We start from the raw sequence: 26,073 nt of genomic DNA on the forward strand, positions 1-26,073 counted from the left end.
CACTACAGCTACTCCTCAATGGTTCAAGTTGGACCTGGAAGAGGTTTTATTCTGGAGACAGTCCTTCAAAGACCCAGTCTGTCATATAGACGTTTTGTCTTTGTTATTGAGTCTCATACAGTCCAGTATTACCGCGGGGAGACTCTTCTCATGGGATGTCTTCATCGATGTGACGATCACGTGTTTACTGGTCTTAAACCAGTCCAACATGTGGCGGCAGATTCCCCAAGGGTTTGTCTTGTAAACGTAATAACTGTGATAGTGTTGTGTCTTGTGGTGATACTGAAGTGTCTTGTGGTCCTCCCAGGAGCAGTCCCCCCGCTGTGAGACGAGGAGACCCGGGACGGATGTGACCCCACCACACCTCTTTGAAAAGTACTTTTCCCTCTACAACTGGAACTGAATTACTGGGAACTGGATGCTGTGGACGAGGAATCATTTGAGAATATTCCCATAGCTTTTTATTCTATTTATCCCCCCCCCCCCCCCCCTGGAATGGCATTGGATAAGAACTAAAACCTGGTGGTTTCTCACAGTCCTCATCGAGGCGTTTTGGCGGACTTCACTTGCTTACTTTTCCCGGAGGTCTGGCATTTCCCAAGCCCAGGCCGACATGGATCAAGCCAGCGGGGGAGAGGACCCCAACAAACCCTCTAAGAAGAAGTCCAATGAGGATGAGGGCAAAAACAAGAAGCTGGTAGGTGTGGCGTGTTGATCAGTGATCAGGTGATCCTTTAAACATGTTAGGGGTTCAATGGTGTCATCTGTAGTCGATTAGAGACCGACATTAACCTTATCACCTTTCTCCTTAGTGACTCTGTTTCTCTCTCTCTCTCTCTCTCTCTCTCTGTCTCTCTCTCTCTCTCTCTCTCTCTCTCTCTCTCTGTCGCTCTCTCTCTCTCTCTCTCCCTCTCTCTCTCTCTCTCTCTCTCCACACATGCTCATTAGCCGTCTTAGTTGACCTTACTTCACCTGTGTACACCAGATATGTATCAAACTCAGCATAGGGAGACATCAGTTCTTACGTCATGTTGTTGGAGAAATCCCACCAAACCCTCCCCCTTTGATCTGCTGCGTTCCCTGGTGATTCCCCAGTGAGCCCATAATATCCTTCAGCACGTCACTGTGTTGTGCAAAGCATGTTTCAAATAACAATCTACCATGTAATACAACGATAATACACATCAGCAATCTCTTATTTTTTCACTGAGGTAAAAGAGCTAGTGTTTCTTTTAGTGCTTTGCTTTTGAAAAGCACTCAACATGTCGAGAGTACTTTTTAATCAATACTGCGAAACCGGAAGGCTTCTCGTCTGAAAACATTTGTTTGGATACTTTCTGCAGACCAACATTCTCCTCTGGTCTGTGAGTTGAGTGGATTATCAACGTTTTATAGGTTGCAGTCAGGGCTGTTTCAAAAAGGACAGTAAGGCTGTTTTTGATAAGACAAATCAATCCCTTAGCAACGACTGCTGCGTTATCTGCATTGTGGCCCTGGGTCCAGACAGCGTACTGCTGAACCCCTCTGCATTGTGGCCCTGGGTCCAGACAGCGTACTGCTGAACCCCTCTGCATTGTGGCCCTGGGTCCAGACAGCGTACTGCTGAACCCCTCTGCATTGTGGCCCTGGGTCCAGACAGCGTACTGCTGAACCCCTCTGCATTGTGGCCCTGGGTCCAGACAGCGTACTGCTGAACCCCTCTGCATTGTGGCCCTGGGTCCAGACAGCGTACTGCTGAACCCCTCTGCATTGTGGCCCTGGGTCCAGACAGCGTACTGCTGAACCCCTCTGCATTGTGGCCCTGGGTCCAGACAGCGTACTGCTGAACCCCTCTGCATTGTGGCCCTGGGTCCAGACAGCGTACTGCTGAACCCCTCTGCATTGTGGCCCTGGGTCCAGACAGCGTACTGCTGAACCCCTCTGCATTGTGGCCCTGGGTCCAGACAGCGTACTGCTGAACCCCTCTGCATTGTGGCCCTGGGTCCAGACAGCGTACTGCTGAACCCCAACAGGCTTAATGCAGAATATCCATAGTTGTGATTCAATAGAAAGCTCAATCTTTTTAACATAGACGGGGTTTGTACTAACTGTAATTAACTGTAACTGTAACTGTAATTATGCCCCAGCTTACACAAACCATTCCCTAGATATTAAGATCACAAGCTCTGTCTCTAAACGGATCCACTTAACCAATCGGGGTGACATTAAAATATGAATTTTAGGCCACGAGGAGAGGTGTCATCGCCTCAATTGGCCCTCCTTAAAATAATAAAGTTTGGGTCAAAGAAGTGAGAACTAACTATGCAAAACATTTACGTCCAAGTGTTACCTTGTAATTGCTGTTTGTAACGCGGGCAAACCAGCTGTAATTATCCTGATACAGTGGATTCTTTGAGGGTCGATGAAGGCCTACTGAATTCAATATTTTATGTTCTTCAAGTCACATGGTCACAGCACCGTCATGCTGTTTACTTATTAGTTAGTCTAGTCTAGCCCTAGCAGCTACTATGAGTAAGTGAATAAGTGTTGAAGGAGACTCACGTCATTGAGGGAAAACTTTATGGGAAAGTATACTGTATATGTAATGTAAAGCAGGTAGTCTTGTCTTTTAATAAATATCTGTTGTTGTTTTCAATCTCTTCCGCTATACTTCCTCTTCGCTGTAGAAAGGATCTACATAAATATCATAATTTCTGGAGATACCAGTTGATAGAAGTGTGTAAACTTTCATCAGGGTAAGAAAATCTCTAAACTTAGATTTCAGTGTGCTTCTCTGTGGCTGCCAGGTAGGAATCATTATCTGAGGATGGCATCTATGGCTTTGGGGTCACAGAGTACATGTTATGACATGGTATTTGAAATGACTAGTCACTTGGAGGGAACATAAATGATTGACAGCTTAGTCGGTGAACCACGTCTTAGTGCTTTCTTGTACACAGTTTGTGGCGGTCTGGATAACAGTGGTGTGACCTCAATGCTTTATTGTTCGGGTCTAGAGGGCAACTGGTTCTGTAATAGCAAGGAGCAGGACAGTAAGACGGCTCGACCAATTGTTTTCATTACCCGATACGTCGCTCCACTTTGAGCTGCTCCACCGGAAGGCCAATTACTCAACAATGTGGTGTTGGAGGAAGGGGCTTGAACCCACAACCGAAGAATAAGGCTCCCAATGGGATACAGGAATGCCATCCTCACAGCCGCAGGAAAACCCTAGCTGTAGTTGTCTTCTGTAGCATGTGTTGTATTGGGTGTCAACCCTGACCAAGGGTGGAAGAGAGATGTAGGAACTCTATACAGAACGCCCGCTGGTATATTTGGGTCTCTGGCTGACTCAGAACAAGGTTTTGGGGAATGTCCCTCCATACCTCAGACGTGTCGTGCCTCTAGGTTCTACCTTGAGGCCTTCATGTAGAAAAGTTACCCCGAGCAACACCCCATAAAACCCTCATTTGTAGTGGTGCGGACCAGAAGTGACATCATCACAGGCCTTGCGCACGGCTAATATGGCGTTTTGGCGCGCGTCCCGCACCTCCAGAAACTTTGATTTGGGAACTGCTAACCCAAACCATGGATGTGATTGGATGATTTCAGATGATGTCATGCATACGCTTTCTACTTCCTACGCTCTCGTCGTTGTTGCTGTGGTTTATCCAAGATGGACGTATATGAGGAGAGGTTTTGCGAGGCTGTTTGCCTGTAGAAACACGTTTACAACCCGTCACAAAGACGCACAGCAACGTGGAAATGGTGGCGTCTCCTTTAAAGCAACAGCGTACAAATTCTATAATTTTCCACAGCAAGAATCTTGCAATGCATCTTCTGCATTGCAAAGCAATCATTCTGCATCAGCCATTTTGATCTATTAATAACACCGATAACCTTTTTCACAGAGGTAGAAACTACCGACGGTTTTCATGAATGCGTTTCGTGTCCAGTGCCCCCTGCTGTCCAGGAGGATATTGCCTACGAGCAAACTGAGACAATGTCATGGGCTGGACGGTCTTGGCGTCTATCATTGGCTTAAAAATACTGTTAAACACACCGAAAGACAAAGCTATGAGATGACGAGCTGAGTGCTGATATAATTCTGATATAATTCTGTCTTTCTCTCTGTCAGTCTCTTTCTCTCAGTCTGTCTTATTTTTTTTTTCTCTCTCTCTCTCTCTCTCTCTCTCTCTCTCTCTCTCTCTCTCTCTCTCTCTCTCTCTCTCTCTCTCTCTCTCTCTCTCTCTCTCTCTCTCTCTCTCTCTCTCTCTCTCTCTCTCTCTCTCTCTCTCTCTCTCTCTCTCTCTCTCTCTCTCTCTCTCTCTCTCTCTCTCTCTCTCTCTCTCTCTCTCTCTCTCTCTCTCTCTCTAGGCTTGCTCGCTGTTGCTCAATCTCCCCAGGCAGTGCATAGTCCTGGGCCGGTGTAGCGCCCATATAGCTCTGGCGTTGGGGGAGGAAGCCATTTGTCTTCTCTTGGTGGAGAAAGCCAGGCCTGTTTAGCTCCTTTAGTGTGTAGGGCAAATGTAGACAAGGGTGTGTGTGTACAAAGTTCATATTTACGTTTTTAGCTAGTATGAGGTCTTTGTTTGTTGTCTTGAAATTGTTCCTTGTTTCCATTATTGTTAGACCTGGGCTGTCTGTGTGCACGTGTGTGTGGGTTATTGTTTAATGAGGCCTAAAGTGCCTGAGGTAGGAGCTCATGTTGAGAAGACGAATGCCTTAGTCTTAAAGGTGCAGATAAGACCTGAGCTGAAAAGGGGACATTGTCACCGCTGTCAAACGCTCAACCTTTGGAAACTCTCCTGAAAGGCTATTTACCAGTCCCACACTAGAACGGGCCTGATCACTGCAGCACTGTATGCACACAGCGCCCAGGCAAGGACACAACAGATACTGGGCACCTTGGGGGAAAGTTTAGATAAGGCTAGATTAGTAGAAACTTCCTGGTGGCCGGGTACTGTGTAGAGGTTATATCTTGTGGGAATGGGCCCGGTGACAGTCAACCTGCTTTCATATGCAAGGGGAAGCGACGTCAGGGGTTCAAAGGGACTCTGAGCATCTCTGTTTGACAGCACACCGCGCCCTTTGACAGCGTGGTGACAGCATGTATTTTTGCATATCATGGCTATATGGTATCCTCATCATTATTCAGACTGTAGCCATGCCTTTGAGCTGGGCTCTACATCAACCCCATGTGTGTGTACGTATGTACGTGCATAGTATAATGTATATGAATGGGTATGTATATATAGGCCTTAAGATGTTTATCTGTGTGTGCACGTATATTTAGACATTATATACACAGAGAGAAAGAGGTAAAGAGACAGTTGGGGAGAGTCAGACAGATGGAGGGAAACACAGAGAGAGAGAGAGAGAGAGCAGACAGGAAAAGGGGTATGAGTCACAGACCATTTAGGGAGCCTGAGCGGCTATGATATGTGGCGGGCCCGGCCTATACAAATGTGATGAGGATGGGTGTGAACTGTTGACCGACAGATTTGCGGCTGAGTGTGTCTGTGTCAGGCTGCTACACGCTGGACTGTGAACAGTGGCTGATTCTTTGATGGCCCAGGCCTGTTAGGCCCGTCAGTGGGGGGGCGTCGGGCTTCAGATTGCTTACGCCGTCTTCTATGCCTTCGGTTGCTGCTACTCACTTCTCACAACATATCCTCTTGTCCGGCTGAGTTGACACCTCGCATATCGTTTAAACACATTATGTTCAGCAGTGAGAAAAGCTGTTTTCCGTGCTGCTATTCTAAACAGCTGTGCTGTTTTTGTTTATTTGTTGGATTGCTTTGGCTTTGGTATGAAAGTTTTCAACAGGCCTTTTTAATGTGCTACCGCAACTTCACACCCTGTCCTCCACCACCCGGCTACTTGAGACACTGCGTCCATCCTTTCTTCCCTAGCGGGGTTGTTTGTAACCTGTTAACGCCTTGATTCATTCAATTACACCATAATGATTGTTGACATAGTCATCATTTAGCTTAAGTCATTAGAAATAATGAACATGCCAGTAATGGCTGTGAAGTTGCGGCCCACTAATGGTGTCTTATGGTAAGGCTTTGGGCATCTTCACGTCCCACTGGAGAGTCCAGTGTAGCTTCATGCATCACTGGCCCTACAAACTACTTTCTCTGGACTTTTCTGACTTGTTTTGTGGGTAGTCAATGAGCTGCTTCTTCTATAACGGCGCATGCTATCATTTACTTCCCCAGCTAATTATGGTTACGTGTTTCGTTTTGTTCCGTCATTATAGTTTTGACTTTGTTAAGCGGGTGACTTGGATAACCCTGCTTCTCAAACCTTTGCTGTACCGTGCACCTTCCAGCCTGAGAAGCATGGCATCCTCTCGGTGAATAGGGCCAAGTAACCCAATACCACGTACTTAGCACTAATCTGTGGTATTATCCAAATGAGTGATTACACTTGAGACCTCACACTTAACCCGTGTTATTTTGACAGGATATCTGATCCCCATGACGTGCTGGAAGTTGGGGGACACTAAACTAGTGAAAGCATTACGATTATTACGATATTTGTGGGCTTTTTACATATTTGTGACGTGAGATTTATGGAGCAGGTTAGGTTCGCAGTTGTGTGTCAGCAGTACAGCAGTCAGCAGTACATTTAGGGCATTAAAGGACAATTCCGGTATTTTGAACATTGAGGCCCATTTCTGGTTTGTCTAGGATGAACTATTGGTTCATCCTTTGACTATTGCTTTGACTATTGGTCCTGTCTCGGGTATTTGGCTAATTTAGAATCACCCCTGCCTGCTTCAGAATGGCTGGATACGGGCATTCACAAACCTGTCCTTAAAACAACCCTCAACGTTTGTTTTCAGCTTCAGTTTCACTTTTCAGTTTCTGTCGTGTTTTATTTGGCATTTTGTAAATCCCATTGAAACGGAAAACGGACCGGAACCAGAAATGGAAAGGGGGGCTGTTTTCGTTTGGTTGTGGTCTTTTTGCTTGGTTCTCTGTCTCAACCGTAGGGCTAGAACCGAGCGAAAAGACTACAACCAGCACTCCTTTCCGTTTCCAGTCAGTCTTCCAACAGAAATCAAAGGATTTACAAAATGCCAAATAAAACACGACAGAAACTGTATTTTGCTACGATACTTGATTTTGAACACCATCGAACACCACCAACCAATTGGTGAGTTGCACATTTCTGAAAACAAACGTTGAGGGTTGTTTTAAGGACAGGTTTGTGAATGCCCATAGCCAGCCATTCTGAAGCAGGCAGGGGCGATTCTAAATGAGCCAAATACCCGAGACGGGACCAATAGTCAAAATTTCGGTGTCAACCACTCTATCTCATCCTAGACAAACCAGAAAGGGGCCTCAATGTTCAAAATACCGGAATTGTCCTTTAAGCAGACGCTTTCATCTAAAGCGACTTACAATGAGTACATCTGTCAGAAGAAAGAGAAACGACAATTTATCGTACAGTAAAGATATTCATAGCATTGGAGTGTCTGTATGATGAGGTTGTGGAACAGGCTCTTGAGGATGGATGACAATAGAGTGGCCAAAAAGGTCTTGGGACATGCATGAATGGGACAAATTGGAACATGGGCAAGTGAGGTGCATGATCTATTTGTAGGACTGGGTTGTGAGGATGTTTTTATTGACAAAGTTGAAATGGATCTTACAATAGGTAAAGAACTGGTATCCCTTAGAAAGAGAGAGAGCTGGTTTTCTGAAGTGAGGAGTATGGCTAGGCTTTGTACATTTTGTGTAATTAAACATGTGTTTGGTACAGAAAACTTTATTCTTTACAACTTGTCTAAGAGAACTCTGTCTAACTTTTGTGAGCTCAATGAAATTGAAAATGAAATTCATTTTATTTTGTATTGTCCGTTTTATCATGATTTGCGACTTAGGTTATTTAATAAAGTCCATCTAAAAGAAGTTCATTATATGTGTGACACAGATATGTTAGCTAGCTTGGCTATTCAAATATAGATCATTTGTGATTGCTGACTTTATTTAAAAGGCGTGGGCTAGGAGGAATGTGTCCATTTATATTTAATGTGTTTATCCGGTGTCGGATGTATTGTATTGTGATTGTATGTTTGTATGTATGTACTACACCCTTTGTGTAGTTATATCGGTGTCTTGTGTGGGATGGGCCACTTGTGTGGCATGACACGAAATAAACATCAATCATTCAATCAATCATAGAAACAAGTGCCCAGTGCTTACAACCCATAACACATTCCCCTATACAATAGCTAGGATAAGATGCTTCACAATGCAAAGTACTATTTTTAAGTGCCAGGATGTACAACATACAATAAGTGCGTAAGAGGGGTGTTGGGATACTAAGGGAGGAGAAGGGGTGGTGGGGGGTAAGGGAGGAGGCTATGCAGAGTCCAGGTGACCCTGGAACAAGGGAGTCTTAAAACCCAGTGCTGATCGCATCAAATCAGGATTCAGTTGCTTTTCTCAGAATTTGATTATTTGGAGTTGAGGTCATCCTTAAACTCCAGTTTACTAAGATAACGTGCTAGAGTTTCAGAGTTAGAGAAATTGCGGCTAGTGAAGTGAGTGGAGTTAGGGAAAGAGCGGCTAGCCAAGTGAGTGGGTTGGGTGGTGCGAACGAACTTGACCACGGCAGGAAACTGACCACATGTGAGCGTTGCAGAGCGAACCAGGAAGTTTAAGAGAGGAAGTGGGTCAGAATGTGTTGCCTCACATCAGGGGAAGAGAATGTGAGACTGCTCTTACATCACTCTCCCATACTACAGTCGGGATTACAGCCAGAACTGAAATTGTTAATGTTACAATGCAGTATTGTCACATTAATGCGAATTAATCTCGACACTCGACTCTGCTACAGAAGCCATTCAATCTCAAATGTACAATTCAAATGTAAGATTATAATTGCATTTATGGTTTGGCATTGGGTCAACAGTTGGGTTTCCACACTGTCACCATTGATGGAAGGACTTTCCCCTTCTGTTTTCACTATTCAGTCTTTCCTGTTAAAGCAGTTGTCTTTACGCAAACACAGCTTGTTTTACGTTTGTTTTATGCTTGTTTTACGACTGTAACTGTTCGTTACAGTCTGTCGTACTGTTGATGTTGACACAGACGAAAAATAAGGTTGGGAATGGATGCTATTCATTTATGTTATCGTACATTTAACAACAATAGCAACAATAATATAATGCATACATCATATATTATTATCAGTCCACTAGAGTATATTGTTGAGCATCTCACTTGACAGAATGGAATATTAAAAGCAGACAGAAGTATTGGTGGCCATTCCAGACGAGCTGTGTACAATGTAATTTATTTTTCACACACCGAAAAAATGGTATGCCCATCCCTATCGCCAATTGAGATCACAAAGGACAGCATGCTGCGTGTGTTCTTTGAGGAGATTCACAGCCTCCGCCAGATAAGCCCAATTCCATCAGCCCTCCTCCCGGCTCTGACCACTGCGCCTCCCATCCCCCCTGCACGCGGACAGGGCTCCTCAGACACTGGGAGATAACCTGGGGGCAGAGCTGTGCTCTCGCTAGACGCCGGTCACATGACAGCGGCCGCCGCAGAGCCTCCAACATCCCAGTCCTTCTCCTTCCTCCCAGTCTTTCTCCTTCCTCCCAGTCCTTCTCCTTCCTCCCAGTCTTTCTCCTTCCTCCCAGTCCTTCTCCTTCATCCCAGTCTTTCTCCTTCAGTCTCTCTCCTTCCTCCTATTCTCTCTCCTTATCCCAGTCTTTCTCCTTCCTCCCAGTCCTTCTCCTTCCTCCCAGTCTTTCTCCTTCCTCCCAGTCTTTCTCCTTCCTCCCAGTCTTTCTCCTTCCTCCCAGTCCTTCTCCTTCATCCCAGTCTTTCTCCTTCCTCCCAGTCCTTCTCCTTCATCCCAGTCTTTCTCCTTCAGTCTCTCTCCTTCCTCCTATTCTCTCTCCTTGTCTCTTTCCTTCATCCCTGGCCCTCTCTACAGAGTGGCCGTTTTAGGGAAATGTAAACAGTGACTTTCCTTAAATAGCAGGCAGCGCCCCTCAGACCCATGCCCTTTTAAAGTCAACATAGTCCGCTACGCAGCTGGCTGTTTGAGTACAAGAGGAATCCTTTTTTCTTATTTTTTCGCTATGTGGTTTATTTTTTAACCCCCTTTACATATTATTCATAAAAGATTGTCTCTTATCTTTTAAAAACGCAGCATTGTTGGAAGCACAGTGGACATTGAATCAGTGCACTGTGTTCACAAAGTGGTACATAATGTTTTGTGGACAATTGAATAAATTCGATCTGCTTGTCGCTAATCGAGTTTGCAAGGACGAGTAATGCACTCCTATCCCTGTGCATTGTAGGTTTTGATTCAGGAAGGAAAGCTTTGTGTGTGCGTTCGTGTTGAGCGCCAGTTTCTATAGCACCATATATGTAGACACATGCGCACAACGTCATGTTAATGAAGTCTCCTACAATATGCGTACTTCATTCACGTCTTCTGAGTTAGGCCTTTCAGTGTGCAGTTCCAGCCAGGGTCGCAATCAATGCATAACATGGACTATGGGTTCATTATATTGTCACAATACACAACCACTGAAACAGGATCACGGTACTTCACTGTTATTTAGAGTGTTTCAGCGCTCTCATTTTTCCCATTAGCGGTCCCTGTTCACATGAGGATATAGGCTGTGTGTCTGTGCTCATCCTGTATGCAGGCCCTCAACCCAGGAAACACTAGTCTGTTTCATGAGAGGGAGTAGGAGAGGGACTGGCAGGCGTTTTGAACCCTGATTGGATCAAATTCACACACTGCTTTAGTCATAAGTTTCACAAAGATGATGTCACCTTTTATGTGTGATATGTGCTAAGGGACTGTTCAAGAAGCAGGCAGTTGACATCATTCTTAGTGAGCTCACTACATTCTCTGCTCTGCATCTAGTCTTAACACATGGGTGTTGTACTGTCGTTGCTAAGGTAGTAACAGCAACAACCATTTATGTAAACAAAATAACATCTTCTTTGAGGGTAACTGCTTAGAAACACCTTACTGTTTTTTTCCGCAATTTAATCCAATTCAGCGAGGTGATTCTTATTAGATGCTTTATCTTAAACCGGCAAATAATGGAGATTTGTATTTAGATAAAAAGCACATGGTGGATAAAATAAGCTCTCTGCAGTGATAGCCTCTCTCCTTGCAGTAGACCAGTTTAATACATTAAGGGCGTGAAGTGGCTAGGTTGGAGAAAGTAGTGAATAGGCCCTTCTTATAATGGAGCCATAACAACATAGCGTTGACCTTTAGTGGCACTGTTCCATTTTGTATTCATTTGGAAATATATGTTTGACTATAAGCAGTTAAGACCCAAATTGTACAGGTAAGGGCCACACATTCAGTTTTGATTCAGTGTTACACTTATAGATCAAACGTGCAAACCAAAGAGAATAAGCACAATTATGCATGCATATAATTAGGTGGCATTCCTCTTCGTTTCTTGGACTTTTCATGTGCAGATAATTTATAGCCACACTGTGCCGTTATTAGGCTCATTGTTTTCCATAATTAGGCCACTAATTGCAATAACCGCAGGAAACAAACCCAGCAATAGTTATTTGTACATTTCCCATCCCCTCTTTCTCGTTGTATTACCGACTACATGACTCCACACCGAAATGTCTTCTTCCACCACCACCTTTTGCTGTAAACCTTAATTGCTCCTCATCATGCCCGACGCACATTGTGATTCTGGCAGCGTCTGGAAATAGACTTCCTTTGCATATCAAGTCCCCTCAAGCCATTACATTTCTGCCAACACCAAATTTACTTCGGATTGCCTATGCATGAACAGGCACAGAATGCTCGGCACCGTCTCCATTCATCCCACATAGTTAGCGAATGCCATGCTATGCTGAAGCCGCTTGTAGCGAGCTAACGTTAACACTGACGTTGCAATTTGCATTGTTTGTCTTAATGTTCTGTGAATCTGTTTCTTTCAAGGGCTTACTGTGGGTTTCTCTTCTCCTCTTTTTTACAATTTCTTTCTATTTATTTGTGCGGCTGTTGAATGGATCTGGGAGAGACTAACCTTGTGGAGACGGCGAGTGTGTGCACGGTGCTCTTAAAAAGCACTCTACCTGTGATAATTCCCACTCTGAATGTTCCCGGAGCATCGTAAAACAAATACCAACAGTTGTTGGCTTTCTCCCCCAGAATAGGTCCTTGAATGTTTGAAAGGCAGAACGCGTCTCCTCTCTCTGCTCAAACTGCTCCAAATGGGCTACACTGGCATGATAAGTCTTGTGCTTTTCTCAAACAGTTCAATGCAGAAAGCAAGGCTTTGGCTCACTCACTCTTTGACTCATATAACAAGTTTGACTTGGAGGAGAGCCTGCCTCTTTAACGGGCACACCTGTGTATGTGCATTAAACCTGCATGGAATCAGCCCAGGCTGTGAGGGAAAGGTAATAACCAGAGGACAAGACAGGGATGAAAGGAATCCCCTGACAATTGAGTCAACAACGACACACAAACACACAGGCACGCACGCACGCACGCACGCACGCACGCACGCACGCACGCACGCACGCACGCACACACACACACTGGCTATTGAGAAATGGTAAATAGCATTCTACCGGTAGCTTGCACTATTAAAGCTTTTACTATCTGGTTAGGCACGAGTCCAACAGCAGAACAACACAGCTTCTGTCTTTATAATGAATGGTGGTTTCGTGAGACCTGCTGCCTGTCAACTGAAACGAGGGAGGACGTATCCGGCTCAGAATATGTCTGCTGGTGCTTGGATTCAAGAAGTTTGCGTGACACGTGTGAAAACAAAACAGCGCAGAGTGTAGCGATCACATCTTTCCGAACAAGGACTCAGATTTATTCTGTGGCTGACACTTCACATGACGCACCCGGTGCTTCCTCTCACCCCTGTCTGACAGGAAACCGTCAGCTCTTCCTTTTCTGCTTATTTATGTCATTTTATGGTTGCATCTTTTTGTTTTGGTACAAATATTTTCTAGTTTTAGTATAAGCTGTAGCATGTACTGAGACTGAGTTTATAAAGAGGGCCATTGTCTGAGTGACTATTACCCAATTGAATGAAAACCTAACAAACTTGATTTGACAATGACACCGTAGCTAACTCTATTACCCATGGTGCAGCAGCACAACTTGTTAAGAGTTTATGGTCATGTTGACTATTTTGATTATTTATTACAAGAAAATAGGTTACTATAACAACAATGCTAAACATAGAATGATGGAGTCTTTATTCCTAATACATGACAGAATTTATATTTACCAAACCTTTCTTCTATTTAATTTGAGCAGATATGTATAAACACAGACAGGTGCCTGTGTGTCCCATGTCTCAGTTAGTCTAATCTACATCAGCCCTCCATAGAAACAAACTACAAATGATTGTCAGTCTGCCATGACAGAAGGGAGAGGATTGCCTTGGCTTCTGGAGGCTGTGTTAAACGATCCTGTTGAAGGAAAGAAACGTCCAGCATTATTGATGGTAAAATGCAGATAGCGGGCCTATGTGAATATCGTGTCTCTGTCGGCTGGTGCTTATTGCTATGGGCCTCAGGACTGGGAGAGCGACGGCAGTCAGCTTGGTCTCATCGGTAGCCAATGTTTACTTGAGTTCATTATCTTGCGCTTTTATTTTTTAGCTAATTTTCCATACAGTAATACATTATACTCTCACATTTATTGTGGTGGTCCTGTACTTTTTTCCCCATACTCTTTCACTGTTATACTGTAAAAGTGGTCCCGCTTATTGAGTTGCTGAAGTTGACCCTTATCTATAAATTATTTAAATTATTATCAAACCAATTGTCTTATTCTATATAATATGGAAGTAATAATAATAATCAAAAATAATAAATTGGTATTAATACTAATAAATGATTTGTATTATTTTGTATTAATTATTATTATTACTTTCAGCAGTGTAAGTAGTATGAGTAGATAATGGTGGTAGTTTATAGTAGTAGTATAAACTAATTGGAGTGCAGAGGGCACCATCAAAGCACCGGTTTCTAAAGTAAGTAGTGTCATTTAGAGAATTGTTGTCTATTGGTTGACTATGGGCCGCTGGTTAATATTCCTTAATCCTCTATCTATAAAACCCTAATGTGTCAACCCCCGCAAATGATACAAGCATTCTGCAGAAACAACCATTTGGACGAGGAGCTATTTGAGCAGATGTTTGGCAATGGCACGAGTCGGCCAAGAAGCGCTGGCACCCAACAGCACGGTGGACTCCCAGTGCCAGCCATAGCTCCCAGTAATCCGCTGTCGTTATTAAAACGAAATAAATGAAACACGCTTTATTTTGTTGCTTTGTTTTAAAACGTTTTCAAGAGCAAAATAATGATTAACTATTAATTCAAGATTATATTTTGGCTGAGTTTGGACATTTTAGTTTTAACCGCAAAACATTGGGTGTAAACCCATGCTATGCTAATAATGGTGATATTAAGTTGATTCATTGTTGGGGGCGGTCAAAATTAATTTCATAAAATGCCCCCTGCTGGTTTGTTTAACAAGACCGAGTTCACTGAGGATACATTACAGTGAGTGTCGGATGTCATTATTGTTAAACCTTAAAACCTTAATGATTAAACCTTAAAAGTTAGCATTGCCAAATATGCACACCACTAAGATTCGGTCCTGCCCAAATTAAAACACAAATTGTGAGAAATTGCTTTGTGTCTACAGTTTTACTGACCTACATAGAGTCATTACCATGTTTGATTAAGAAGGGACCCAGAGCTAATTTGATTAGGTTATTTAGAAGAATATGTGTTTGGTAATAAACATTTATTATGTTAAAAAAAAAAAAGTTTACTTTAATAACCAGGAGACGCCCAGAGGACATGCAAGCTTAATTGTTTGATGTTAAATTGCATTGCTGCAGTGTTGCCCAAGCTAATGGGTTGGGATAGGCCCTCAAGTCAAGGTAATTTACCAAACAGGGACTGGATTGTTGTTAAATTGATTAGAATATTTTAAGTACCGCCGTTTAAAATTCAGTCACTGTCAAATGAAGTTTTATGCTGCAAAAAAAACAAAAACAGCACTTTATATAATCAAACTTCATACTTGATGAAAGCTTACATTGAAAAGTTGAGTTTCCGTGTCTCCGTGGCGTTCCTTTGTCCGGTCTAAACGCCAGACTCGCCGCTCCTTGGAGACTCACCGCCCACATTTGCCCCTTGGCCTGTGGTTTGAAGATAGCAGGTCAACAACACATTCAGGCCCAACACGCAGAGACCCACCCCTGCCGCTCCCTTATCCCCGTTTGTTCATCAGTGGTTAGAGACGGCAAGTGATGGATACGACATTCGAGTGTATTCGCTGGTATTTGAGTGTATTCCTCAGCGCAGAGCGATAAAAGAGCGGGCTGTTGTAGCAGGGGCCCGGGAAGCTCTGCCACCCAACCGGTAGTTTCCAGATATTAGAGTAGGGGGAGAGAAACGCACATCGGCGGGCACGCTTTATGGCTGCTAGCACTGGGCTTCTCCCTGGCCATTAGTGCCTGACGCTACAGCATATGGCAGGGTGTTGCTGCTGCTGCTGCTCCTCCCAGACAGGGCCTGTTGCAGAGTGTTGTCCGCAGCGGAGCCACAGGGTCCAAAGCAATATGCTGTCACATTGTGTGTGAAATGAGGAGAGAAACGTCTGAATCCAGAGAGGTGTTGCCTGCGGTCTGGTTCACCGAGGGTCCAGAGAGGATGCTTTTCTGCTCTGAGAAGGAAGCTTACTGCGATGTCCCTTTTTGTTCTGTTTTTAATTAACTGAAATTAATGTTTTGTATTCTATTTATTTTGTTGAGTTTAATTGTGACGATATTGTGACCACACACACACACGTGCGGACACACACACACACACACACACACAGAACGACATGGTGCTATTTCAGAGGTACAAATATTATTTTGCATAGCATGAATCAACCATCAGATGCAGATGTACCGGTCGTGTTACCTGCTGGGTGTCTTCATTCCATCGCTGGCTTTTATGCAGTGGGAGCATAAAGGGATAACATTGCTTATGTTTTGGTTATGTATATTTACAGGGAATTCTACAATGTGTGTGTGTGTGTGTCGGGTGGGCGGGGGATGTCTACGCTGACACACACACACACACACACACACACACACACACACACACACACACACACACACATGTTTGTTTACATGAAAACCAAATTCATACATTTCAAAATTTCCAATAATTGAATTATTAATTGAATTGAATAATTTAACAATTTGTAACATGCGTGAGGCGTACACATTGATAAAGTGTGGATCTTCATCTTGTGTGTTTGAACACAACATGAAGAGACGCTCACCCTGAGCTGTCACGTAAACAAACTTCACTGGGCATACTTTCCGGTGCTGGCACTTTGAGTTGGATTCTCACCCTGTCTCACCCTCCCTCCAACAGAACATACACATAAAAACTTTGGCTGACGACATGGTAAGGTTTCCGTCTCCTGTGTGTGTTTTGTTTGCAAATCCATCTCATCCCATCTCGCCTCCCTTCACCTCACCTCACGTCATCCCATCCATTCCTGCCTCATCTTCTTGTCACTTCTTCATGGCTCAAAGCCATGAACTGTTGGATGTTCCCCTTTTATTAATTGTTTGCTCACTGACTAACATCACATGGTGCATGCTGTTTGGTTTTAATTTGCCTGGCTCAGTAAACATTTGTTTTAGCTCTTCTATACTAGATTGTTGCACTGCATTCATTACACTGTTTCCATCTACTAACTGGTTACTTTAACTTGCTGAAACTGATATTGAATGTAGGGTTGACGGTACAGATTTGACCGTTTCTTCTTATATACACTAAAACCCTTACAATGGATTTAATATGCATGTCTTTGTCTGCAAAAGTATACAAGATGGTAAGTAAAGGAGAAAACTATAAAGGAAAAGTAAATGCATCTTGCACTTGTTTTCTCTATTCATTTAGAAACATAGAATGATGTGTTTGTTTCCTTGATAATATTTTTTGCAACGCTATAGAAATGTCTGTGTGAAGGAGAAATGTGTCAGGTGCTAAAATCACGGTATACACATATGCTATAATCTCTGTAACAAACAGGTAAGCCAATTGAAGGAAAGGTAGTACTAGTAAGTATAGCCAAGTTTGGCTCTGGGCATTTTTATCATCATTTAATTTTACTGCCACAAAACAAAATGAGTGTCATGCTCAGATCCTGTGTTATTTATTTAAAAAACGGTGGTCAGATCCGACCCTCGACCGTCCACTCTATAAGACTGTAACACTGTGATGTTGTTGTCACACAGCGAGACCGCCTCACTAGCTTCCGTAAGACGGGCCTAAAGAAAGAGAAGCCCCTGATTCAGCACTCCACCGACCTCCAGACCACCCCCACCGAGATGCCCCTGCCTCAGCCCCTGTTCGACGACCGCTCGCTGAACCTCTCTGAGAAGGAGATCAACGATCTCTTCGAGAAGATGATGGTACGTCCGCGCCTCCTTGTTTACATGTGCTGCATGGGCTGCTTCGACGTGCCGAAGGGATCTGTGTAAGGTGTGGTGAAATGGCGCCAACTAGTGGCGATCATGACGGTTGACACGATGTCGTCGTATAATACACAGTGGTCCTTTTTAAAAGCTTCTCTAATAAATAAACTCTGTTCTGGCTGTTCTGGCTTCAGCCTATGAATATAAATTATTTGTATTTCAAACAAAAGCAAAACTATTGCGAATCTTGCTCTCTTAGTAAGCTACAAATTAAAAAAAAAAAAGTTCAGCAACAAGGGTGTGTATCATTAATTTTACCTGTGTATCAATTCGTAATTAGCAGTATTAGCAGGCAGTACCATCCTTCAAGTTGAGCAAGAGCCATTGCACATGGGCAGTACAGATACGGCAGGAGTTGCATATCGGGATGTGACCCCGAGTGGGAAGGCCTCTGTGTACGTGGAGGTCAAAACCCACTGGAACTGTATACACACCTCGTATACGTCTGGCCATTGAATGCACCTTCTAATCTCAAGTGACAGTATATTCGAGCACCATCTCCGGTACACACGCCAGTATCAGGTACAAGATTAGATCCGTGTGTTGATCAAAGACGAGGTGTTGCAGCAGCCCGGGCGAAGAGCGTAATCATCAGAGCGTTGTCAGTTCTATCTGGAGGAGCGTCAGCCGCCGACGCCGCCCTGCGACGCGGAGACAGTGAGCGCTTTCATCAAAGGAAGTGATCTCCTACTGTAACGCGGTTTATCAAAACGCCCCCTTTAGAGGTAGTCTGTCTGAGCTGTGGCTCCACTGATCTGAAAGAGGTGCTCATTTGCCTTTCTTCCCTTCACCGTGCTGCAGCTGTGTGGCCCTCTCTGCGTCTAATGCAGCGCTTAGCTGGTTCACCGGTTGCTACGCCCAACTCACACAGATGCTTAGCGCCGGAGCACGTAAATCACACGCGTCAAGACAGCCAGGCGTTCAGCCCCGTCATGCCTTATCACTACTCATCACTACGCTCCTTGATTCAGGTCCCCTGGGCTGAGAGACATGCCTACTATATAACAAAGGGTGGACCGGAGGAAGGAAGTCATACCATGATACTTTTCCCTGTTTATTTTTCTCAAACTGAGAAGGATGTTTCAGATTAGACGAATAAAGAAAAAAAAAGGCTAATGGAAAGACAATAAATGTTATTTTCCCCGCTGTAAAGTAGACCCCCAGGGTTGTCCTGTGGCATGCATGAACAAGCCGCATCTGCGGAGACACAATAGGGTTCTGTTTAGCCTCCTCGTAATCTACTTGTTATGCTTGACCATTGTCTCTCGTCCACACCGCCCCCGCCCCGCGGTGCCCTCGCATCACCCAGCAGTCGTGTCAGGTTCAAGTCAAGTTGAGGAGGAAGCTGCTGTTTCTTCACCTCAAGACTTAAGAGCACTCCGAGTTTTCACCCGTCAACGCGCACTCGCCGCGTACTTGAGACGCTCATCACCAAACGCCGGCGTCGCCAAACCCCAGCTCTGGGTGTGTGTGGGGGGGATAGGTGACACCTGTCGCCCCCTTCTCGTGTGTTATTCACACTTGTTTTAATGTCATCTCGGTGCCGTTCGGAGAGTGCTTGTCTCTGGTTTTAACATCGGGGGGGGGGCGATGGTACTAGTGACATCTCCATGGCAGCCCTCAGAGCCTAACGCCGCCTGAAAAGCAAACAAGGCGACAGAAATGTTTAATTGATGTGTTGCCGCCAAGAAGTGTCGAACGGTGAAAGTAGTTAATATTTTATGCTAATCACAGCCGTCTCCATGGCGGGCATAGACAGCACCCTCTGGTGGAGCCGCACAGCCCGTCGTCACTCATGATCACGGGTTTGATCAATAATGCAGTCATGCAAAACACAACACTTGTATCTCGCTGTGCATAACTGTTGCCGTTGCAGCAGAAACCTAATATCCGAAAAAATTATTTAGCTCTAAAGGAGGATGAATATTTCATCGTGAACTGTGGCAATCATCCTGGATTTTACGTTGCCTGCGTGTTACCCGCGTGTCGCTCAGCGTGAACACTGAATATTTCAAAAGTTCAACTCGTACCCATCTGGAAGGTCAACCGAAAAGTCTTTCACACTGGCATCTTTCAGGCTATTGTAATGGGCTCTTGCTCTTAGGATTGAACTACAACAAAAAAGGCCTTCAGCTCATCCCTTTGAAGTAGTGAGCTATATTACTCTGGCTTCATAGAATAGGTGTGTGCGTGTGCGCGTGCGTGCATGTGCGTGCGTGCGTGCGTGCGTGCGTGCGTGCGTGTGTGTGTGTGTGTGTGTGTTTGCGTGCATGCGTGTGTGTTTGCGTGCATGCGTGTGTGTGTGTGTGTGTGTGTGTGTGCGTGGGGGGAGCTTAGCTAGAGATGGGCAGCTCTGCCTTTTATTTACCATACAATGGTCTTTATTGCCAGGGCAGAGATGTATACGGCCAGCGCTCCTGGTTGTTCATGGGTCTAGGGCTGCTGTTCATCCCTGTCACTCAGTTCACTCTTCAATTACTGTGTTTGTGCTCACAGTGGCGTGACATTAAGCCCAGGCAGCAGAGAAGTGTGCCGGCTGGACACTGGACAGGCTCTGGCTCGCGAGGGCACAAGTATAATTAGAGTAACGAAATCCTAAAAAATATGAGGGAAAGAAAATAAACAAAAACGTTGCAGCCATCACAAACGACACTAAAAGTGTGCAAAGTTGGTCTAAACTTGGCAAAATAGTTAAATGGCAATACACACACACACACACACACACACACACACGCACACTGGCACAGACACACAAAAGAATGCACACAGAAACGCACCGAAACACATACACTGTACAGAATGGCTTCTCTACAGGCATTGGTGCTAAATGTAACTTGCCGTTTGGAACTTTTTTTGCTTCAAACAAAGTGCTGGCCTGTGGCATTAGTAGGACCACCTACTGTGAATTAATGACTAGGGAGTGGTGCAAACATATTTCCTTCCTTTTAGAAAACGGTCCAGGCATTGATCTGTGCACCTCAAAGCTCTACCACCATATAGCCTATTACCGACAGGTCATTAAAGGCTGCAGGGAGAACGCAGACCGTTCACCCACTCATCGTGTGGATACAGTTTAAGGAACTCTTCCCAAGTATATATTTGAAGCTAACCATGCTAGACAGCGGCCGTATAATTCAAACCAAAGTTAAACAATATTGGGTAGCTCCGCACTCTGGGCCTCGCTTTGAAGGGCATATCACGATCAGCATATTACACTTGAGTGGAAACTGCATGTCATCTCCCGGTGCTCTCATGCTGTGCACGGCTGCACCGGTGTACATGTGATTAAAACGCCGCACGGGGAAACGTTCAGTCGCAGTGACTCAGCGAGAGAGGGGGGGCCAGTGTTGGACTATTAATGCACGTCTTTTGTGAAGGCAAGACAGGGGAGATCAGATATTAAAGCGCTCCACGGACCAGTTTATCTAGCGCTCAGCAAAAACCAGCACCGCTCCGTCTGACAACCTTGACATGGCAATCTGTTTTATTTCCATTCAGACTGCTGAACGCCTCCTGCCCTACCGACTAACACTACAAATATTGCTACGTTTTGTGCCCATTTTTTCTTCCTAACGTGCCAGAAGCACAATTGGAGATCCGTCCAGATGGGGCTTTTATCGGACAGCTAACGCTAAAAAGGACACAATCACAGCTTTCTCCTCACCAGAGATCTGGCGTCTGTGGTCCAACGTGCTTTGTCATTCATCCGGTGTGAATGCTGCGGTGTGTGAAGTCTCTACTGTGTGTGTTTTTATGGAGAGAGAGAGAGAGAGAGAGAGAGAGAGAGAGAGAGAGAGAGAGTGAGAGAGAGAGAGAGAGAGAGAGAGAGAGAGAGAGAGAGAGAGAGAGAGAGGAGAGAGAGAGAGAGAGAGAGAGAGAGAGAGAGAGAGAGAGAGAGAGAGAGGAAATGAGAAATGTAGTTTTGCGGTGTGGTTGGGACTCGTGTGAGGTTTTTACATGCCTCTCTACGCCCCACAGGAACACCGTTAGTAATAAGCTCCTATGTGTTCCCTTAACAGTTACACTGTGCTGGGGGGCTGTGAAAGGGCCCAGCAACATCACAGCCACTGTGTGTGTGTGTGTGTGTGTGTGTACCCCTCACACCCCGCCCCATGAATCAAACTTGGGGGCAGTGAGGAAAATAATTGATTCATCATAGTTGGTGGAAAAACAAACCTCACCTCATTCTACTCCTCTTAAATCCACTTCCCTCAAAACCTGGCTCTCATCCAGTCCATTCTGGCAACATCCAGATATGATGGCAGCCATTCATTACGTCTGCCTGACGGTAAACACCTGCGGACGCCTGTTGCCCTCGGACGCTCCCGTACGCCGGGATCAATGCAGTGATCTTTTCCCTGCCTCGGCCTGGATTTATTTCTGTTCAGGAAACCATTTTTTACAGCAGTCAGAGGTGTGGTTTTATTTTAAACCGTACTTTGGGAGGGGTGGGTCTCGCTGCGAGGAGCGGGTCAAGAGGAGGAGGATCAGCTTCTAATCGAGTCGGGTTCGGCAGAGAGAAGAGCATGAGACGACAGGAACAGCCCATAATACTTTGTGTGTATAGCATGACTTTCAGGGCTAGCCACTCCAATGTGATCTTTTGAATTACCCGCACAGCCTTGTCTTAAGATATCTCGTGACGGTTTCATTTAGTGCAGCTAGGAGGCAGTAATTAATAACTGAGCATAAATCATTTTAGAGGCGGTACAGGGGGGTCTGGTTCCTCCAGCTCGCCCCTGATAAATGTCCCCTAGGCCCTGGCTCTCCTCCCTTTCGCCCGTAGCAGGTTCTTTCTTCTCCCTGTCACGTTGCAGCTCGTTCTCTGAATGCCAATTAAGCCGCAGAATTAGCAGGCTTCAGAGATGAATTTAAGAAGGACTGCTCGCCGGCCGAACCTTGAAGTTTACTGCCGCCATGAACAGGGTGTTTGTGGCTGTTGCAGTATTTACTTGAGGGAGTACAGTGGATAATGGAATGGAATTGGAATTTAGGTCATGGCGCTCCAGGATGCAAGTCTTGCCCGTGCACTTGATATTTAACCCCGGGGCAGACGCAGCAACACTATATCCACAGCGCTATGTGATGCAGCTCTTTCCCAGACATAGGGGTGCACTAGTACAGGGGGGGGGGGGGGGTTTACATTGCGGTTGCCGCCACACTTGACCGCACCGAGCTCCATGGCTGCGAAATCACTGCAGCCAGCCCATCCTGCTCTCCCTTCTCCAGCAGAGGGCAGCATTGTTCCATAGCTCCTACCCTCGCCCGGTTAAAAAAACAAAACTAAAAAACAACAACTCTAGAATAGGATGCCCACCCCCATCCTCCTTCTCTTTATTCCGTCCATCTCTTTGTGCAAGAGTGTTCCTGATAAACACCTCCCCCCTTGCCCCACCACCGCCACCACCTCCACCACCAACACCACCCACCACCACCACCACCCACCACCCACCACCACCACCACCACCTCCACCACCACCACCCACCTCCCTGTCCTCTATCCTAATCATCTTGTCATTTCCTAGCTTTTAGTGCTGGTCCAGCCTTTGCTCCGTCCCCTCGGCTCCATCACATGAAAGGTCTTTTGTGATGCAGAATGAGAGTAGCACCAAGGTAACGTGCTCAATAAGACGCAGGGGCCGCCATCCAGACGCTATCGGGGGCGCCATCTCGCCGCGTGGCCACGCAGTCCCGTTGCTTTGCGGCGTTGTTTCATTCGGTGCTGTCACTCATCAACGACACCCCCTCCCTACACACACACACACACACACCACACACACACACACACACACACACACACACACACACACACACTCCTACCTAGCACAGAAGCCTTTGTTTCCACCACTAATTACGCCTGCGTTCATAACCTGTTGCTGCAACGTGTGATTCTTACAAATGAAGGGGGAGAGATGCAATGCAGATGAGGGGTGTTCGACCTTGCTTTCCGATTGCCTCTGTTCCCATCCTGAATGGACGGATGGTAGGTTAATAATACGATGCTAAAACAGAGTAGCCCCACTATAAAAAAAAAAGAGGAAAAAAAGAACGGGGCTTGGACCATAAATACATGTGGTTTTTATCGAGGATTCTATGTGAGGTTTTATGTTTTTGTTTTGGCCAGTAGCCTGCTCTCTCCATCAGTTTTGTAGTCGGCCGATGGCGAGTCCTGAATGTATGATTGTTCTGTTGGAGGACTTGAAAGCTCTTCCTCCAGCTGCAGTGTGGAGGCACCGTGGATAGGACCTTCATTCAAAGTTCAGAACTTTCTGAGGTGCCACTGCGCTGGGATAAAGATAAGCTTGTGTTTTTTCCGAGAGTCAAATATAGACCCAGAAAGCGTCAGTTTTGTAAAATCACACGATGCATTCTTTAAGTTCAGAGGTGTGAAGTAGAGTTGATAAATAATGTAGGGGAGGAGAACTCGTGCCGAGTAAAACATGACTATTCTCCCTGCAAATAACGTTAACCAAATAGCTGTTGTCACCCCTCTCAAATACTGTAAATGGTGTAAATAAATGACACATTTAGCTTGATTTGATATTGAATATTGGTTGTCTTCATGACATGTTTCTGTAATAAAAAAAGAACTAAAAGAATAAAAAGAATATCAGTACTGATACTATGTTGTTATCAGTAGAAATACAATGAGGGTCCATCGTGTTACTGTTATGTGTCCACTGTTGTGGCTGGAATCAAAGGCCCATGTGACAACGGCCAGCTCCCTGGTTACCAGCAGTAAAACCCTGTGTACCTCCTCCTCCTCACTCCCGTGTGTTCCTCCTCTGCCTCTCCCCAGGAGGACATGAACCTGAACGAGGACCGCAAGGCACCTCTGCGTGGGAAGGACCTCAGCACCAAGCGCGAGATGGTGGTCCAGTACATCTCGGCCACTTCCAAATCTGTAAGTATCACAGAGCGCCTTCCACTCTGCTGCGCCACTGGACGACTGGAGAGCAGGGACTGTGTGCTTGTTGTGGGTGGGATGAAATATCACGACATTCTGTAAACCTGCGGAATAATGAGTTTCTGATCCGCTGCTTCCTCTGTGTGTGTGTGTGTCTGTGTGTCTCTCTCTCTCTCTCTCTCTCTCTCTCTCTCGCTCTCGCTCTGTCACTGTCTGTGTGTGTCTCTCTCTCTGTAACTGTCTCTGTGTGTGTGTCTCTCTCTGTGTCTCTCTGTGTCTGTGTGTGTGTGTGTGTGTGTGTGTGTGTGGTTAGGGTTAGGGTTAACCCTCCTGCTCCTCTTTCTTGGCGTTCATTTGTTCATCGTGTGTTTCCTCCTGTTTCTCCGGGGGGTGGGTGGGGGGGGGGGGGCGCCGGTGGAGCCCCTCCTGTCGATCCGCTCAAGTCCTCCGCGCTCATATTGCCTCGGTCTTATGAAAGGCTCCTGCATGGCAATATGGAACGTGACACTTCCATCACTCTTAACCAATAATGGCAGATAAGTCAGTGGATTTAAGGGCTAATCCCGGGTGTCTCCATCATAATTCCCCTGTAATCTCCACCATGCTGCTGTGACGAGGGGAGGCTCTATCGACACACAGGGAGCAGAGGGAAGTGATTTCCACGCTGGTCGCTCACCGACCCTGGTGGCACCTCCTCATGACAACATCATTTATTACCCTTCTCATTGTTATGGTAATTAACTGCCATTATTGATAATGATGATTATCAGAGATGATTGAATTCTTCGCAGGAGCCATTAGGCTTTGTGAGCGCTGATATATTATTCAAATGAATAACTTAATCTGTGTGGTGAAAAGACGGGGAACAAAAAAAGGGGACAGGCTGTTGGGCCGTACGCTCATTTTCCAGAGCCCCAGAAATGACAGGATTGGATCTCAGTTATAGTGTGGAAGTGCAGGATATGTCAGCTGACACACACACACACACACACACACACACACACGTATGCCCTGCCACACACGCACACACGCACGCACGCACACACACACACACATGCACACGCACACGCACGCACACACACATACGCTGTGCCACACATGCACACAGAATAAGATTAGCATGAGCCGAGACAGTCAGGGTGACAAAAACGGATACCAAATACCCGTCCTAAGACAGCAACATTACATCTTTTGATGTCTTTATGGACACAGTTTATGAAAGACATGATGACGCAGCAGGATGGCTACAGACTACTAGATGAAATTTCCAAGGTGGCTGCTACTATTTCCACTGAATATATATTTTATTGACACACAAGCTCCTGTTGACCTCTCTAAAGATGGAGAAATACCAGTTACAACATTTATTGGTTTAGACTAGAGAGAGTGGAGTCTTGCAGTCTGAAGCCTTTGTGAAATATGTCTAAACTGCCTGAGTGTGTCGGCCCCGAGGGGGCCATGCTTAAGGTGATTAGGTTTTCATATTATTGAACACAAAGAAATATTATAGAAGAGAGCCAGCAGCAGTATTAAGACCGGCCTTTTTTTAAGTCTGTGTAGATAAGTGTAATACATTTGAATGCTTACAAAATCAGTTTTTTTTTAATTTAGCAACACTTTTTCGGGGGGA

The 26,073-nt window shown here is 45.3% G+C and overlaps 1 protein-coding gene across 1 annotated transcript in view; it reads left to right on the plus strand.

Annotated features, from left to right (window-relative positions):
* Window positions 1-339: 339 nt before the first annotated feature.
* diaph2 (diaphanous-related formin 2) overlaps window positions 340-26,073 on the plus strand; it is a 287,889-nt gene continuing 262,155 nt past the window's right edge. The window contains exons 1-4 of the mRNA XM_084469060.1: window positions 340-697; window positions 16,425-16,457; window positions 17,297-17,473; window positions 24,336-24,440. Of these exons, the coding sequence (XP_084325186.1) occupies window positions 614-697; window positions 16,425-16,457; window positions 17,297-17,473; window positions 24,336-24,440 (399 nt within the window). The 5' untranslated portion in view covers window positions 340-613. The remainder of the gene's footprint in view (window positions 698-16,424; window positions 16,458-17,296; window positions 17,474-24,335; window positions 24,441-26,073) is intronic.

Source organism: Micromesistius poutassou (genome assembly GCF_964030765.1).
Source record: "Micromesistius poutassou genome assembly, chromosome: 6".
Lineage (NCBI taxonomy): Eukaryota > Metazoa > Chordata > Actinopteri > Gadiformes > Gadidae > Micromesistius > Micromesistius poutassou.